This window comes from Salvelinus sp. IW2-2015, linkage group LG28 (assembly GCF_002910315.2).
Source record: "Salvelinus sp. IW2-2015 linkage group LG28, ASM291031v2, whole genome shotgun sequence".
Taxonomy (NCBI): Eukaryota; Metazoa; Chordata; class Actinopteri; order Salmoniformes; family Salmonidae; genus Salvelinus; species Salvelinus sp. IW2-2015.
In genome coordinates, this window is record NC_036868.1 from 28,408,632 (window position 1) to 28,425,821 (window position 17,190).

Here is a 17,190-nt window from a genome sequence, read left to right on the forward strand (position 1 = left end):
AAATAAAAAAGTAACCTTAACTAGGCAAGTCAGTTAAGAACAAATTCTTATTTACAATGGCGGCCTAACCCAGACAACACTMGGTCAATTGTGCGCCGCCCTATGGGACTCCCAATCACGGCCGGATGTGATACAGCCTGGATTCGAACCAGGGACTGTAGTGACACCTCTTGCACTGAGATGCAGTGCCTTAGACCACTGCGCCACATACAGGATACACAGTGCCAGTCGTTTTGGTTGTTTAAAAAAAATAAATTGGACTGGTATTTCCAGCATTATCCACTTGGTTTGCTGCAGTTCGAAAATCCAAATCAAATCAATCAATGTGTGGTTGTGTGCGAGTGTATGGTAAGCCAGGGGAGGCGTAGCTGTACGAATCTTAATTGRACAAAGCCTATTATTTAGCAGGGATTACTATTTGTAGATCAGTGATTCTACTCCTKACTTTGAGTAGCTAAAAATGGGTCAATTAGGGGCAGGTTAAGGGGAGAGAAATTGAAACCAACCACGGAAGTATGTTGTAAGGAATTCAGGGGTATCCCCTACCGGGACTTGAACCCGGGTCCAGTGACTATCAAGCCTGTCAAGCCAACACCTTACCCATTATACTATTATCTCCCCTTAAACTGCCCCTAATTGACCCATTTTTAGCTACAATTCCCGAGTCCGTTGGAGAGGATCAGSTTGAGAAAAGTGAGGTGTAGAATCACTGATCTACAAACAGTATTCTCTGCCAAATAATAGGCTTTGTGCAATTAAGATTCGTASAGCTAAGCCTCCCTTTGCTAAGGCTACCCCCCCACTCACGCACAAACAGTCATTGATTGATTCCTTGATTGGAGACAGCTTGCGTCAATTAAATAACATTTCCTAGGATTTTATACCAGCAGCAAACCTAGTGGATAATGCTGGAAATACCGGTAAAAAAACTCAACAAAAAAACAAACAACCAAAACAACTGTCACTAAGTATTCAAAAAAACGGAAAAATATATACAAATTATACATGTAGAAATGTAAATTGATATACAACACAGTCAGGATCAGTATTCCGAGATAAAAGTGACCCAACTGAAGCTGTTCTGCTTAGGACTTAGTTTGTCTGAAGATTTTAGTTTGGCTTCCTAGTTTGGCTTGGATTCTCTTCCTAGTTTTGCAGAGGTACAGAAGTTAGAGAGAATAGTTACAGAGCAGGACACTGAATAGAGATGTAATGGGGCAGAAAGGGAGAAGAGCACCTTTATAGAATAAAACACATAGCAGAAGACYGAGGAGGCTGGTGGGAGGAGCTATAGGAGGACAGGCTCATTGTCATGGCTYGAATGGAATAAATGGAATTGAGTCAAACATGTGATTTCTATATAATTAATGAGTTTGATACCGTTTCATTTATGCCGTTCCAGCTATTACAACGAGCCTGTCCTCCTATAGCTCCTCCCACCAGCCTCCATTGGCAGAAAAACACTTAGACGGACCAGAGAGTGACCATAGAGGGATGGGCAGAAGAGTGAAAAGAGCACCTTAATCTGAGGAACTGCAAAGTCATGGACAGCAATCAGAGCCCTCCTGATCTCCTCATCGTCATAGGGAATCTGCAGAGCAGGGGCATGGAGGGTAGGGGGGAGCAGGGCGGGGTTCAGTGAAGGACAGAGGGAGAAAAGAGGAGGAAGGAGGGTCAAGGGACCACAGGGCGGGTGTGGGATTAGGAGACGGTGGGAGTAGGAGAGAAGAGGCATGGAGGAAGAAGGAGAGAAGAGGACACATACATGTGGGAGAACAGACAATTAGATGAAATGGAAATGGATAACAGACAGATGAAGAAAAGGAAAGACAGAGAGAGAGACCTTTCTTTTCTAGATTTGCTGAAGAGTTAGCTAGTCACCGTGTTCCGTGCATAAGGGAGTGCACAACTGTTCAGAAGTTGCATGTTCCATGCATTTGGTAAATCGGTAGAAGATCATTCTCTACGTGATTCATTTGTCCAATAACTTCTTGCTTGTGCGTCGGGTGTGTATTTTTAAACTCTTTTCATGCTTGTCGCTGGCATGCTCTCAGTGTGTCCTTGTTATGTGTTAGTTTCCTAGTGTGTGTGTGTGTGTGTGCACATGTGTCTATGTGTATGTGTGATCAGTTTACCTGTAGCAGCTCGAAGGCAGCCAGTAGGTCACCGGCGGTAGAGTTACCACGGTAGATCTGGTAGTACTCGAGCCGAGGGGGGAACCTTGGGGGGCCGTAGTGCTCGTCACACATCTTAGTGATGGGCTTAGCAAACGTCCGGCCAATGAACTCTGCCTTGCCCTGGATGCCACCAACGGTAGAAAGAAACACAAAGTTAGAAACGTTTCTGGGGTGTACTTCCTGTCATGTCCACTGGGGGTCAGTGTAAGCACAGACATAATACTGAAAACAGTGTAAAAAGCGGGGACTATTCAGAGAAGACGCTACTACTGTAAGACTAACAAAATARTTAAAAGAAGTCCTACTAGGGGCCTATGGGTTCCATCAGTTTATGAGAAGCATGCATGACTATTAGAGTAAACACTTCAKCCAAACTAATCAACTGKTGTTTCAGCTATCAAACACAACCGTGTCTACAACTACTAACTTCAACCACTACTGGAGGAATGCAAGAGGGACATGCTTATGGCTACGTCATCGACCGATGGTAAACCTAGTTTGGGCCTTTAAAATAGCCTGTCCTGCCTCTTGTATGACTCAGCTAACTAGCTACATTGCTACGCAAACAGAAGCCCAAAGCAGCAGAGGCGCTACTTCAAGCTTTCACACTCTACTTAGCCCCAACAGCATCCACCACATGAGGAGGAACAGGAGGAACATGGTAAATGAAGACAGGAACAGATACACAGTAAGGACATATGGACAAACACCGTGTTTGGATACAATACTTTGAATCCTAGTATCCTTTGAATCCCACAAAACAATTGCTTCTCTATGGGTATAGATAGACCTCTACCACAATGATAGGTCCCCCTCTCCCTCTATCTCTGGGGTCGTACCACAGTGTCCTGGTCGTAGACCTCTACCACAATGATAGGTCCCCCTCTCCCTCTATCTCTGGGTCGTACCACAGTGTCCTGGTCGTAGACCTCTACCACAAATGATAGGTCCCCCTCTCCCTCTATCTCTGGGGTCGTACCACAGTGTCCTGGTCGTAGACCTCTACCACAAATGATAGGTCCCCCCTCTCCCTCTATCTCTGGGGTCGTACCACAGTGTCCTGGTCATAGACCTCTACCACAAATGATAGGCGGGTCGTCTCGTAGCTCGCCGGCCTCCCCGAACAGCTCGACATCATCAAACACCAGCAGCTGATCCCACGTAGGGCACAGAGTCTCACTCAGGACCTAGAAACACACACACACACACCACAACAACACACACACACAACAACACACACACACACACACACACACAACAACACGACTCTTGAAAAATATTTGTTAAATAAAAGTTTTAAAAAACTCACACCAGCAAACACACTCTCTTACCTCAGTGACCTGGCTGTGAGTGGAGAAGAAGACCCTGGCGAAGGGGTCCGACAGGCCGCTGCTGTCTGCAGCAAATAGACTCCTGGCCTGGTACATGTGAGCCCTCAGCTGGAACACCTGCTTCACTGCAGAGCAGAGAGAGGACACAGAGATTAGACAACACTCACATACACAGTTGTGAGCCACCAACACTTGACTACGTACTTCAATAAATGGGTGGAGGGAATGGAGTGTGTAAATATAAAACTTGGCTTTTAAAGCAACTACCCACTGGGCAGGTCAATTCAACGTCTATTCCACATTGGTTCAATGTTGATTCAACCAGTGTTTGCCCAGTGGGTACTTACCTACTTTAGCTACAGTATATACAGTGCTGTAGGGGGTACATATTGTAGACAGACTTACTGTTATAAACCAGACTGATTGGGGGTAAAGACTGCAGACAAGAGCCTGTCCTGGGAGCCTTGTTCTCTTCAAAGCCGTTGGGCAGGCCAGACAGGAAGTCCTTCCTTTGTTTGTTGAGGCCCAGCCACAGGTACATCTCCATCTTAGCCTGCACTGTCCACCCCGCTGGACCAAACCCCTTCTTACCAGGCAGCTGGGGACACAAACGTTACAGCGACGTTATAAGGACATTTTTTATAACTTTCCTCAGCTATAGTGACATTTTCGTCTTAGCTTGGGTTCTAGAGACACAACGTCACAGACGTACAAGAGCAACACTAAAGCAAATGGACTTTCATCAGTGAATTGTTTTATCACAGTTTTTGCACTCATCACTTCATTCTCTATCAGAAAGTAGGCTGGCCCTCTCTGACATTGCATTCTGTACATTTATAAATCCTTCTTGCAAAAACGGCCACATTACCTAACATTGTTACTAACCTATAGAAGCACGAGAGACCATACCCGGTCACTCTTGAAATGTTGTACCTAACTTATAGAAAAATCTTCGGGATACCCTACAGTTGGACGCATTGGTGCCTTTCTGGCAATTCACATTGTTGTTAGAGGGACGCTTTTACTGAGTAATGTGGTTGTTTTTTCTATGATTGTGTTTGTGGTACTTTTATTTGTGTGTTTCCAATGCTCCTGCCTTGATTGTGTCGTGCAGGCATCCCTCGGAGAAGGCGGAGAGAACCAAGAAGGTTCACGTACCCTGAGGAAGACAGCTTTGACCTTGCCACAGTCCTTGCCTGTCTCCTCGTCTACGATGGAGTAGAGGATGTCTTTGGAGGGGATGCGGGCGTAGGCGATACGCTTGCTGTTACTCATCATCCATACAAACACATCCGGGATACTGTGCTGGGGCTGGAGGGTACAGAGGATATAGGTTCAACGTTTTATTGACAACCACATAGTGGTCAATACAGGCTGAAACTCCTGGGCATAACATAAATGACATTGATATCCACAAGGACGCACACTATTTCTAAAAGTGAATGACATTTTATGAGTGTACAGTTCATTAGTTCACAGTGGCGCTCTTAACTGTACAAAGCGATCGGTTATTATTATGCTAGTGTCTTATAAGGGAGAGTTAGGATCCACTGACGGGAGGTTGCCGAATGTTCTTCTGAGGTTGCCTGTGCTCTCTCTATCAGTTTCTCTGTCGATGCACCTAGAATGTGTTATAAATAAAGTTGAGTGTAACAGAATCTGTACCTCGTCGGCAAGGAAACGTAGCCTGTGCAGGAAGTTCTGAACCATCTTCAGTTTGTCTCTCACTGTGTTCCTCTTCACCTGGGAGCGAATCAGCTTGGCCTGTTGGCCCATGCTCTCCTATAGAGAAGGATATTACATTATACACACTCCCGCCCTCTGCTACATAAGGATAGATTCATAACCACAGCAACTCTCTCCATCACTCTCTCAGAGCAGCGCTGTACCATCTCTCTCATGCAGGACTTGAGTCTCTCTTTGTCCAGTTTGGTTCTGCCTGCCTGGTTCTGGTCCTTGTTGGCCAACGTGACGAAACGACTGAAAGGTAAAAACACAGAGACACTTAAAGAAGATACTTTGGCTGGCATCACTGTGTCTCTGGCTATGGCACTCCAGTCACTGTAGGATCAAATCAAAATCGAATCAAATGTTATTTGTCAAATACTTACTAAACAACAGGTGTAGACTAACAGTGAAAGGCTTACTTGCAGGTCCTTTTCCAACAATGCAGAGTTAAAGGTACAAATAAAAAAGTAATTATGAATTGATTATGGTTGTCGTATCAGTAATGTTATCTCACTTGCAGCCAGTGCCGAGTTCCTCCAGCACCCCTCTGAGTCTGCGCTCTGGATAGGCTGTCTCTGTCTTAATGATCTCCTGCACGTCATTCAGACCCTCCTCCTGTCAGACACAACACACAAACAAGGGCATCAGATCCAATACACTCTTAGAAAAAAAGGTGCCATCTAGAACTTTAAAGGGTTCTTCGGCTGTTCCCATAGGAAAACACTTTGAAGAACCCTTTTTGGTTCCATGTAGATCCCTTTTGGGTTCCATGTTGGACCCTTTCCACAGAGAGTTCTACATGAAACCCAAAAGGGTTCTACGTGGAACCAAAAGGGTTCTCCCTGGAACCAAAAAAGGGTTCTCCTATGGGGACAGCCATAGAACCATTTTGGAACCCTTTTTTCTGAGAATGTAATACCTTGAGTTATTTGGGATTAATTAACATATTATCCTGCACAATGGTGCACATTCAACATGAGTGATTACTGACCAGTTTGTCAGCGATCTTGTCCATGATGTTGGAATTGTAAAGTCGTCTCCTTTGGTCCTGCCACCAGCTCTTGATGTAGATACACGGCTTCTTCTCAAAGTAGGGCAGGTGGAAGTAGTTCCTAAAGTTTGGCACAAATAAAACTAAAGAACCTTTTCTAGGCTGTGTAGAACAGATGTGATCCTATCAGCTCTTATCTGACAGGGGAGAGGAAGAGAGTTGACATTATCAGAGTCCCTCAGAGAATGAGATCAAAGAAACTGATTTKTTTTATATTTCTCTTTTTTTTCATTTTGTATTCTTTTATCTCCATTATTTTATGTTAGAGTATTTTGGTATACATACTGTATCTTATTCTATGAATAAAGAAGATCTAGACCAAGTGGTACCCTGACTTTTTTTAGTTGTGACACCCCATCAGCAAATCAATATTTCTAAGCAGAACTAAGGCTTTAGCTGTGACCCAGGAGGAACTAATGGAACATGACCCAACCACCACTGATGACCCCTGACCCTTGAACCCCTGCCCCTCTGACCTGTCTGTGATGACAGGTTTCATGGGAGGGGTGGAGGACACAGACACCAGGTCCCCATCATCATCCGCCTCGTCCTCACTGGAGTTCTGCTGGATCAGCTCTGACTCCTCCTCATCACTCTCTCCTCCTCCTCCTCCTCCTCCTCCTCCTCCTCCCTCTTTCTTCTTCTTCTTAGCTGCCGAGGGCTTGCTCACTCCATCTATCTGGTTGCCGTAGTTGCCTGGGAGAAGGAAATGGGGAAAATAGAGTAGTAGAATTGTGTGTTATTGAAAAAAATYWAAWAAATAAATTGCAGTATCGAATAGCAATACATATCGGCACCTAAATATCGTGACAATATCATATTGTGGGGTCCATGGCAATTGTGCTATTGTTTGTGTTATTTACATGCCAAACATACAAATCATTGAGTACTCTCTTTTTAGACAAATACTTATGACAATTGAGTCGGTCAAGCTATTACTGTATGCCCTTGAGTGTAGTACTTACCTATTGTGACCTCGAAGCTGATTGGCTTATCGCCGATCTTCCTGTCGATCATGGTGGCCTCCAGGAAGGAACCAAACAGGAAGAATTCCTCTATTTTCCCTGTGACACTCTGAACGACAGAATAAAGAAGACAAAGTAAACAACAGAATACAAATCAAAGGTAGAACCAACCCCCATTTGACCTTAAACTCACACACACAGTAGGCTAAATAAACAAATACCGTCTCAGTTACCGTCACACAGGTTTTTCTTTTTAATCAAACAATTTATTTTTTAAGTCAGTACCGATTGAGATGTTGAGCACGTTAGGGCTCGCCTCGTTAATCTCTCTCCCTCTCTCCCGCCCTCTCCTCTAGGCTAAGGGGTGATAGCTACACCTGCACCTGGCATATAGTCAAACTGATATCAACAACTTACCGCACCCAAGGGAGACATTAGGGAGGCACTAGCTAAACAAAGAGACAGCTAGGGGACAGTTGGGAAAGCTAATGTTTAGCCTGTGGTAACACTGCCTACTGATTTCCCTAATGGTCAGTTGACAACTTTAACAGCAATATAATGTCCATGCAATGTAGTATAACAACAGAATGGAGACATCTAACCACTGACTGTTTATGGCGAGGTCAGGAAGTCATAGGCAGGGTCAAAGGGCAAAGCTGAAGACGCGTAGGGTTGTATGTATCTTAACTGAAAAGATTTGGGGACACTCAATAGTTTGGCAGTTTCTCCCAATAGTCCTATTCCTCATAATCCGAATTAATGGGGATGAGAAAGGTCATGAAAGGTAAATATAATGGAAAGTTTGAACATAGTACTGTAGTGTGAGGTGAGGTGTGAGTCAATGATAGCCAGCCAATGTACACTCCCTTTTGAAAGGAAAAGCCAATGGCACTCACCTCAGACATACTTGGCAACCAATGGATAGTCACCAGCCAATCAGCACTCACCTCTGAGATGTTAGAGACAGGCTCCACCTGCACCTCGGTGGAGCTTACAATCTCCGTGGAGGTGGTGTCCAGGATCTCCACGGCAACGGAGATGAGGAGGCGGGCCCTGAAGGACACGCCTTCCCCCAGCCCCTCATTCAAGTCCTGGTGCTCATCCATCAGAGTATACTGGCGGGTGGAGCCATACATGTTGACCCAGGCTGGGCCCATGGTTGGCAGGAACCCTGGGTGAGGAGAGGAGGGATGGAGGATGACAGGAGAATTAAACAAGGAACAGGGTTCTGAGAAAGGTTCTGTGTAGTGTCGGGCAGGAGCAGCAAACTATTGTTGACTTTCTTTAATCATTTGGGTCAAAGCCCTCTAATGTCTTGGTAAAAACGGCCGAATACCAAAATGACCAATGTGCTCCAACAAGATTGGATTGACCTGATGCCCTGTCAATATTATACTTTTGAGCTATGGTTGGGGCAGATATCACCTCACCTTTGTCGCCATCGTTGGCGATCTTTCGCAGGTCAATGAAGTGTGTTCCTATGGCGACGTCATTGACTTTGTCGGAGTCTCTTATCTGGACCTTCATGCGTTTGCAGAGCGGAGGAAACATCTCCGTGAAGACCACCTGCTCATTCCAGATCGGCTCATAACTACTCTTCTGGACCGACGTCTTCCCCTGGAGGAAATAACATCAACATACGTTTGGATGGACACCCATTCAACTCTTCCACTGACACCTCATATTATGCAAATGTGTACTGTGTTTATAATGTGATTGTGATCCATTGTGTAATGCTATTTGTCTCTTTTGTTTATCAAGTAAAGAAATGAAACAGACAGTTTCAGGTTCATGGTATGGAGAAGTCAGGACCTCCTGAGTAGTGGTTGACCTACTCTCTGTCCGGCGAAGAGCACTTGTACGTAGGGGTCCACCAGGTCTCTGTTCTCCCCTATGAAGGCCTTCTTAACGTTGGCCATGATGCTGGTGTTCATCTTGGGAAGGCCCTCGGCTCGGTAGATCTTCACGTAGAACCGCGCCCACTGCCTCTCCAAGGGAACGCCCTCCGGAAGAAGGAGGTTCCTGACCAGAAACAAAAGGTTGAAAAACAGTTGTACGCCTGATTTTGTCTCATCGTAACCCCTTGATAACATTCTCCAGACTTTTTTTATTTAACCCCTGACCCCCCCTGCACATTGTATTGCCATTCCACAACATTCTCTGACCACTCTACAACATTGTATTAGCATTCTACAACATTTCTGACCACTGGAGCATTGTATAACCCTTCTARAACATTCTATTGCCCGAATAAAACGTTCTCTTACCCTTCTATGTCGTCTTCATCCGTCTCGTTGGCCTTGTGGGGAGACTTGATGTTGTCCCCCTTCCCCACCATGGCGATGTCACACTTGATGTAACCTTTGCAGCCGGCTGTGATGTCATCAGGGTCAGACAGTGTGGCCCACTTGCGGTAGAATTGGTGCTCTGTGACAGACAAGTATCAATCCAAAAGTCAATCATTCTTTCAACAACTTACAGGAATTCAAAATAATTCTAAATATGACCATGGCAACCATCAACATCACCCATGTGCCAGTCTCAGGACCTTACCACTTACCAGGCTGGGAGTAGACTGTGCCAACATCCAACTTGAAAGTGCCAACTAAGGTGCCACTTCGCAGCAGGTTCTTAGAGTGGATCACCTGGTGAGAGAGAGAGTTAGAGAGAGAGAGAGAGAGAGAGAGAGAGAGAGAGAGAGAGAGAGAGAGAGAGAGAGAGAGAGAGAGAGAGAGAGAGAGAAGATGATGTACTGCAAACATATGGGCTACATTAGACATACATATGGACTACAGAGCCTGAACGGATGTTTTGGAAGCAGTACAGAGCAGTGGAGTAGGATTAAGAATGTGTGGGAGAAGGATGAAATGTTGATTTCATGCTCAAAGGCTGTTACTATCAAGAGAACGATTGAACGTCTGTGTGTGTGTGTGTAGAAGAGCCACTTACTGAGAGCTTCAGGATCTTGTCAAACATGACATCTGGTGGGACGTGGAAGTCAAAGACAAAATACTGTGGGGAGAAGAGAAGGCATGATGTGATGTGACAGATACAGTAGCCTTCCTTTCTGTCAATTTACTAATGTATTGTATGATCATTCCATTGAGTTCAGTAGATTCAAAGGTTGAATTGAATTAATCAACCCCTGAAGGATTCATTGATCATGCCACACAACACGTTTCTACATGCTTGACAGGGCTGGGAATTGCCAGGGACCTCACGATACGATATTATAAAAGCAAATCAAATTGTATTGGTCGCGTACACATATTTAGCAGGTGTTATTGCGGGTGTAGTGAGAGAGAAAAAAGAAACCCGCACACTGCTCTTGCTAGTATCGCTGCTCTTTAATAAGCTTTTACGTATCGGCCTCAGGGCCTTCGTTTCTTCTTTTTTGTCATCTTATTCAACTGTTACCATGCACCTGCAAAAAAGATAGCTCAGATGTGAGTGTWTTTTMAATTTTGAATTGTGGMTGTAGTGAAATGTTAGTTTTCCAAGCTCCAACAGTGCAGTACTATCTAACAATACACACAAATCTAAAAAATATAAGAATGGAATTAAGAAATATTAGTATGAGCAGCGTTGGAGTCCGGAGTATAAATATATATACTGTATATGTGGTGTATAGACATTGTGGACAGTATGTGGATACTTATGTGCCGATATGATACGTATTGCCATTCTCACGATTCTCACGATTCTATATGTAGTGCGGTTRGATACAGGGATTTCAAATGCGATTCGATGATCCAGAAATATTGCTCACCATATGCCTGGTGCAGAGGGACAAGAGAGAGCCATGAGAAAATGAGTTTTGATCAGCCACGGAAATAAAAGTGCTGAAAATACATTCCCTATTTAGAAAGAAGATGGAGAACAGGCCATGAAGGAAAAAACGAGCGCAAAAATAATATTGCGATATTGCCAAAACAATACGACATAATATATCGTCCAAAATAATACCCCGATTTGTAACTGTATTGTTTCCCCCCCCATCACTAATGCTTGAGGTGAATAACTAACAGAATACAACCAACAATGATCAAATTAACATTCTTTCTTTTGAATCAATTCGGAGTCACGTCCAGGTAAATTGAATTGAATACAAGGGGAATTATTACAGACTAATGTCTAGCGGGATCAGGACACCAACTGAATAATGCTTTGACGTTTTGCTCAGCCTCCCTCTCGTGAAATAAGAGTGCAATGTGCATAGCTCAAGGCAGAAAGGATTCCTGTTGAGCCCAGAGCAGTGGCTTTGATCTGAACACAGCCAGGCTGGTGCTGGAGCCTCTGAACTGAGACTGGCTGCTCTTCTCACTTTTTCAACTCAATTACACACAATGTAGAAGAGAGAGGGGAGGGGAGGAAGGGAGAGCGGGAGAGACAGAGAGAAAGAGAGAGAGAGATGCACTTACCTCATTGTAGTAGGGGCAGTTAGTGGACTCCTTCATGGAGGTGTACTTCTTGTCGTCCCCAATCTCCACACAGACCACAGGGTCCATGTTAAGGCCAACCAGCTGCCTGGCCTCAACGACTGTGATGCTAATCTAATGGGACATATTAGCATTAGGGTTGCAACGTAACAGAACATTTTCTGTAAAACCCAGGTGTTCCGGAAATCCAGCTGGAGGATTATCGGAATKAGGAGGGAATAAGCATGGAGGGAATCATTTAATTCCAAAACATTCCACCCAAATGTGAATGAAAGTACCATAATAAAAGGGTACGGCGTGAAACAAACAAGACGACAACTCAGACTGGAGGTTTAGAATACAGAGGCGACTTCTGTCCCTCGGGGTTAATTATCCCTGCTGTGAACATCTCAGTCGGTGTGCGATGTTGTGGTTTCTGGTCACAGAGACGGGTACATTACTGTATCTAGGTCAGTTTGCTGTTGTTAGCAGGGGAGACTCAGAGTTTATGCAGTTTGCAGTTAGGCTACGTTAATGAGCTGTTAGATTCTGTTCATCCCACCCAGCCTTCACACTATCCTCTAATTGTATCCTTACTGAAGCTTTTTTTTCTTTCCTCTCTACTACCCCTCATTCCTCCATCCTTCCTTCTCTTCTCTCTTCTGGCGAAAAATGTGTACACTATGACCTTACCCTTCACCAATTCTACTGTGAGACCTGAGTCCAAGCCGACAACCTGTACACAGCATCCAGTCGAAGCTATTTAACTGCCTTTTCTCTCATGTCTTTTCTCTCAGGAGTGCGATATAAGTCCACGTGGAGTGAGCATGGAGAGAGATCCTGTCCAAACGTTTCTCATGCTGCTGGTGTACTGGTGGGGAAATGGACAAGGCATAATGGACTGTAAAGGACAGTGGCGGAGACATCCTCAAGGGCCATCCACTTTGAAACGAACTGACGAACTGAAACACTATCTGAAGCAGAACAGGAAGAAATGCCAGAAGAAGATTGCCAAGATGGAAGGGGGTGGACAACTGTGCCTGTAAATTGATTTAGGGTTGCCCTAAACTGTTTATTTGGGGTATCATGTTGATTTTGGAGGTCTACACACTAGGAAGCTTATTGTAATTTAGATTGAAATGCATTGAGATACCGATTTGTCATTAACAAACCACTAAGTTGAGGGTCTTGAATTTGCGTGATAGACTCAAAGTGAAGCACTAAGGACTGTCATTCTAAATTTGGGTTGTATAGCTATGATGGGGACGGTGATAGAAGGGGTTTTGATTTACCATGTTATCATATTTCTAATGTTAAAGTGCATCAATACATATGGCCTTCTGGATAATACAGTACAATTGACATGAGCATGTTTAAGTATGTTTATAACTATGTACAGTACCAGTCAAACGTTTGGACACACCTACTCATTCAAGGGTTTTTGTTAATTTTGACTATTTTCTACATTGTAGAATAACAGTGAAGACATCCACATTACAAAAGAACACATATGGAATCATGTAGTAACCCTTTGCCTTGATGACAGCTTTGCGCACTCTTGGCATTCTCTCAACCAGCTTCACCTGGAATGCTTTTCCAACAGTCTTGAAGGAGTTCCCACATACGCTGATCACTTGTTGGCTGCTTTTCCTTCACTCTACGGTCCAACTCATCCCAAACCATCTGAATTGGGTTGAGGTCGGGTGATTGTGGAGGCCAGGTCATCTGATGCAGCACTCCATCACTATCCTTCTTGGTTAAGTTGCCCTTACACAGTCTGGAGATGTGTTGGGTCATTGTTCTGTTGAAAAACAAAAGATAGTGGGACTAAGCGCAAACCAGATGGGATGGCGTATCACTGCAGAATGCTGTGGTTGCCATGCTGGTTAAATGTGCCTTGAATTCAAAATAAATTCCTGACAGTGTCACAGGCAAAGCACCTCCACACCATCACACCTCCTCCTCCATGCTTCACGGTGGGAATCACACACGCAGAGATCATCCACTCACCTACTCTGCGTCTCACAAAGGCATGGCGGTTGCAACCAAAGGACACATTTCCACCGGTCTAATGTCCATTGCTCGTGTTTCTTGGCCCAAGCAAGTCTCTTATTATTATTGGTGTCCTTTAGTAGTGGTTTATTTGCAGCAATTAAACCATGAAGGCCTGATTCACTCAGTCTCCTCTGAACAGTTGATGTTGAGATGTGTCTGTTACTTGAACTCTGTGATATTTATTTGGGCTGCAATTTCTGAGGCTGGTAACTCTAATGAACTTATCCTCTGCAGCAGAGGTAACTATGGGTCTTCCTTTACTGTGGCCGTCCTCGTGAGAGACAGTTTCATCATAGCACTTGATGGTTTTTGCGACTGCACTTGAAACTTTCAAGTTCTTGAAATTTTCCAGATTGACTGACCTTCATGTCTTAAAGTAATGATGGACTGTCGTTTCTCTTTGCTTATTTGAGCTGTTCTTGCCATAATAAGGACTTGGTCTTTTACCAAATAGGGCTCTCTTCTGTTTGCCACCCCTACCTTGTCACAACACAACTGATTGGCTCAAACGCGTTAAGAAGGAAAGAAATTCCACAAATTAAGAGGTTGAGAGAATACCAAGAGTGTGCAAAGCTGTCATCAAGGCAAAGGGTGGCTACTTTGAAGAATCTCAAATATAAAATATATTTTGATTTGATAAAATCTTTTTGGTTACTACAAGATTTAGTATGTGTTTTTTCATAGTTTTGATGTCTTCACTATTATTGTACATAAAATAAATAATTATTGGAATGATTTATGTGCAAATGTATTTGTAACCGGAGGCTAAGTTCGCTGTAGTAGTAGCATCACATCTCCTGCAGAGTGCGCCAAATGATAGGTGACTATGCGCCAAATGATAGGTGACCAAATGATAGGTGACTACAATTGATAGGTGACTATACCCAGGGTCAGGGTATAAATGAAGTGATTGCCTTGTGTGTGGTGATGAAGCGTGTACTGATGTTTGATTCATATGTTCCTGTCCTCTTCTGAGAATGAACTGCACTATGTGAAGGTTTGAAACTCAATGACAGAGGTAATTTACAATTGTAATGTACTAAGTGTAAGGAAGTCTTTCCTTATCCCACTTTCCAAYTCATGTTAATGCTTGTTTGATGAAAAGCATCAGCTGGCGCACAACAAGGGGAAATTATTTAGTGTAGAGGTGCTGATTAGCAGGGAATAAACTGTAAGCTATAAAACAAAGAAAGTCGCACACTCCATATATAAAACCACCCAGTAATTTGAAGGCACAGAAACATTGGCGTTTTTTTACCCAATAAAATACTGGGAGGTAATATATATGGAGTGTGTGACTCTCTTTGTTTTTAATACTTGTTTGATGAAAATGCTTATAAGTAACTTTCCATTAGGTTGAGACTTAGTCTCAAAAGGGAGGAAATGTCACGAAAAATGACAAAATTAGATATACTATACTGTTTTTACTTAGAGAATTGTCCATTGCTATATGCTAGTGTTTTTTTTTTGCTGATGCAGGCTTGTCTTGTGTGACTTAGTCATAAGTCTGGGCGTACAGATAAGAGCCGGGTGCGACTGCAGTATGTGACATCCCGTTTGTACTATCTGCTGGAACTCCTCTTTGTGGAAACTTGCAGGAAGAAACAAACAATGGTCAGTTATCTTAATCTGCACAGACAAGCTAAAAGCCTTTCATAAACCATGTTCCTCCCCCCTGTTTGCACACATCTGCTAACTGCCACATAGACAAAGAGGTTGGACTTTCTATAAAAGCCGAGAGCCAACTCTGTTCGTTGGGCATTTAACTCTGAACTATGAGTGATTGTTGATTGCTCCATTTTTTGCTAATCTTACAATAAAGGTTGTTGTTTGAAGAATCTACAGTCTCTCTTTAGAATTTCCAAGACATCAGTCATCTTCCCCAAATTAAGGCGATTGATGGTGCAATCTTTGTGAGAGGGAGGGAATATGATTTTATTGGTCCTCAACTAGTTGCTCAGACACTCAGTTAGCCCTGAGTTAGCCTGCAGGTTAGTTCTGAATGATTCATTGCCATATAAATGTACCTGGCTAAAAGGTGAGCCACTTTCGTGGTACCGGTTATCCCGAGTTGAACTCAGAGTTGACCAAAGTGACTCAAACCATGTAAGTAGTATAGGGATCAGGAGCAAAGACCAAGATTTATACCAGGACATTGGTCCATGGGCCCTTTCTTCAATTGTAAGAAACTCAAGTAGAGTAAACTCGAGTACAGTACCGCACAGTAGAGTACAGTAGAGCACAGTACAGTACATTATACAATGGGTGGGTCTAATCATGAATGCAGATTGGTTAAAACCGCATTCCAGKCGGTGTCTATTCCACAGGTTACCACCGGCTAAATCTATAACATTAAAATGCCTATTTACTCTGTTCCATTTGACTGCGCAATCCAGACTGAGACTGCGCAATCTCATCAGCCCAGCCAAGCAATTTATAAACTTGATCTCCACTATAAAAAGCATCTAGACTTTATCTCACATTTCACATTTCAGCAGAATAACTGATGCATTTTTGAACACTCAACACCCGTTGAATATGTCCGGTGTCAGTAAACGTTGGCAACAAAGCATAATTAAATTGTTGCCAGCAGCACAGTTACAGTCACCAACGCTCTGGATAACATGAAAAAAGCCTAACCAGCTCTGCTAGGGCGAGTAAAATGGTCAGAGTGGGGTGTTCTCTCATTATCTGTCTGGAAGTAGCTAGCCAATGTTAGCCAGTTAGCTTGGGTGCTTGACTGTAGTTGTGAGGTCAGAACTTTCTGAACAACTCTACTTATTGGCCAGAGCGTCCAGTGTGCGCTCTGAACGCGATAGGGCGAGTAATGTTCAGTGAGCTGTTCTCTCTCTCTCTCTTAGATCTCTGGAAGTAGCTGGCAAGTTAGTACAGAGCGGTTGTATCAAGCCTTAAAGAGATGGGTGGGGCTAAGGCTTAAGAGGGTGTGAACAATGCTGAATGGGTGTAGACAAAGAAGGGTGTTCTATTGAAATAATAGTGTTAGATAAAAAATAATCATGAATTGCTTTATTTCCAAACATTAAGTTTAGGAGTCAGGTTTGGGACAGCCACCTGTACAAACAATGACATTGTACCATACTAATTTAACAATATGTTTGTTATTGCCTAGAAATGAATCAGAACATACCATGATTTAAATACATTTCCTAATTTTAGAACTTAACAGTTTTTAAAAACGTTTTTTGGGCGAGCCTATTACTATGGTTAAACCTGCAAAACAACACATTTTTTGAGTGGCAAGTAGCCTAGCGGTTAGAGTGTTGGGACAGTAACCGAAAGGTCGCTGGATCAAATACATGAGCTGAAAAATCTGTCAATGTGCCCTTGAGCAAGGCACTTAATTTGCTCGAGAGGTGCCGTACTACTATGGCTAATCCTGTAAAACAACACATTTCACTGCACCTATCTGGTGTATGTGACAATAAAACATGTTTTAGTTCTTTT

At 43.5% G+C, this 17,190-nt stretch overlaps 1 protein-coding gene across 1 annotated transcript in view; it reads right to left on the minus strand.

Moving 5' to 3' along the window:
- The window catches only part of LOC111954555 (otoferlin), a 137,002-nt gene that overhangs the window by 14,497 nt on the left and 105,315 nt on the right, over positions 1-17,190 (minus strand). The window contains exons 9-27 of the mRNA XM_023974372.3: positions 11,674-11,805; positions 10,202-10,264; positions 9,813-9,897; positions 9,520-9,679; positions 9,088-9,274; positions 8,683-8,869; positions 8,200-8,423; positions 7,253-7,361; positions 6,764-6,983; positions 6,228-6,348; positions 5,751-5,851; positions 5,398-5,488; positions 5,174-5,290; positions 4,667-4,819; positions 3,914-4,106; positions 3,509-3,633; positions 3,259-3,364; positions 3,017-3,060; positions 2,136-2,297 (exon numbers count right to left, since the gene is read on the minus strand). Of these exons, the coding sequence (XP_023830140.2) occupies positions 2,136-2,297; positions 3,017-3,060; positions 3,259-3,364; positions 3,509-3,633; positions 3,914-4,106; positions 4,667-4,819; positions 5,174-5,290; positions 5,398-5,488; positions 5,751-5,851; positions 6,228-6,348; positions 6,764-6,983; positions 7,253-7,361; positions 8,200-8,423; positions 8,683-8,869; positions 9,088-9,274; positions 9,520-9,679; positions 9,813-9,897; positions 10,202-10,264; positions 11,674-11,805 (2,580 nt within the window). The remainder of the gene's footprint in view (positions 1-2,135; positions 2,298-3,016; positions 3,061-3,258; positions 3,365-3,508; positions 3,634-3,913; positions 4,107-4,666; positions 4,820-5,173; positions 5,291-5,397; positions 5,489-5,750; positions 5,852-6,227; positions 6,349-6,763; positions 6,984-7,252; positions 7,362-8,199; positions 8,424-8,682; positions 8,870-9,087; positions 9,275-9,519; positions 9,680-9,812; positions 9,898-10,201; positions 10,265-11,673; positions 11,806-17,190) is intronic.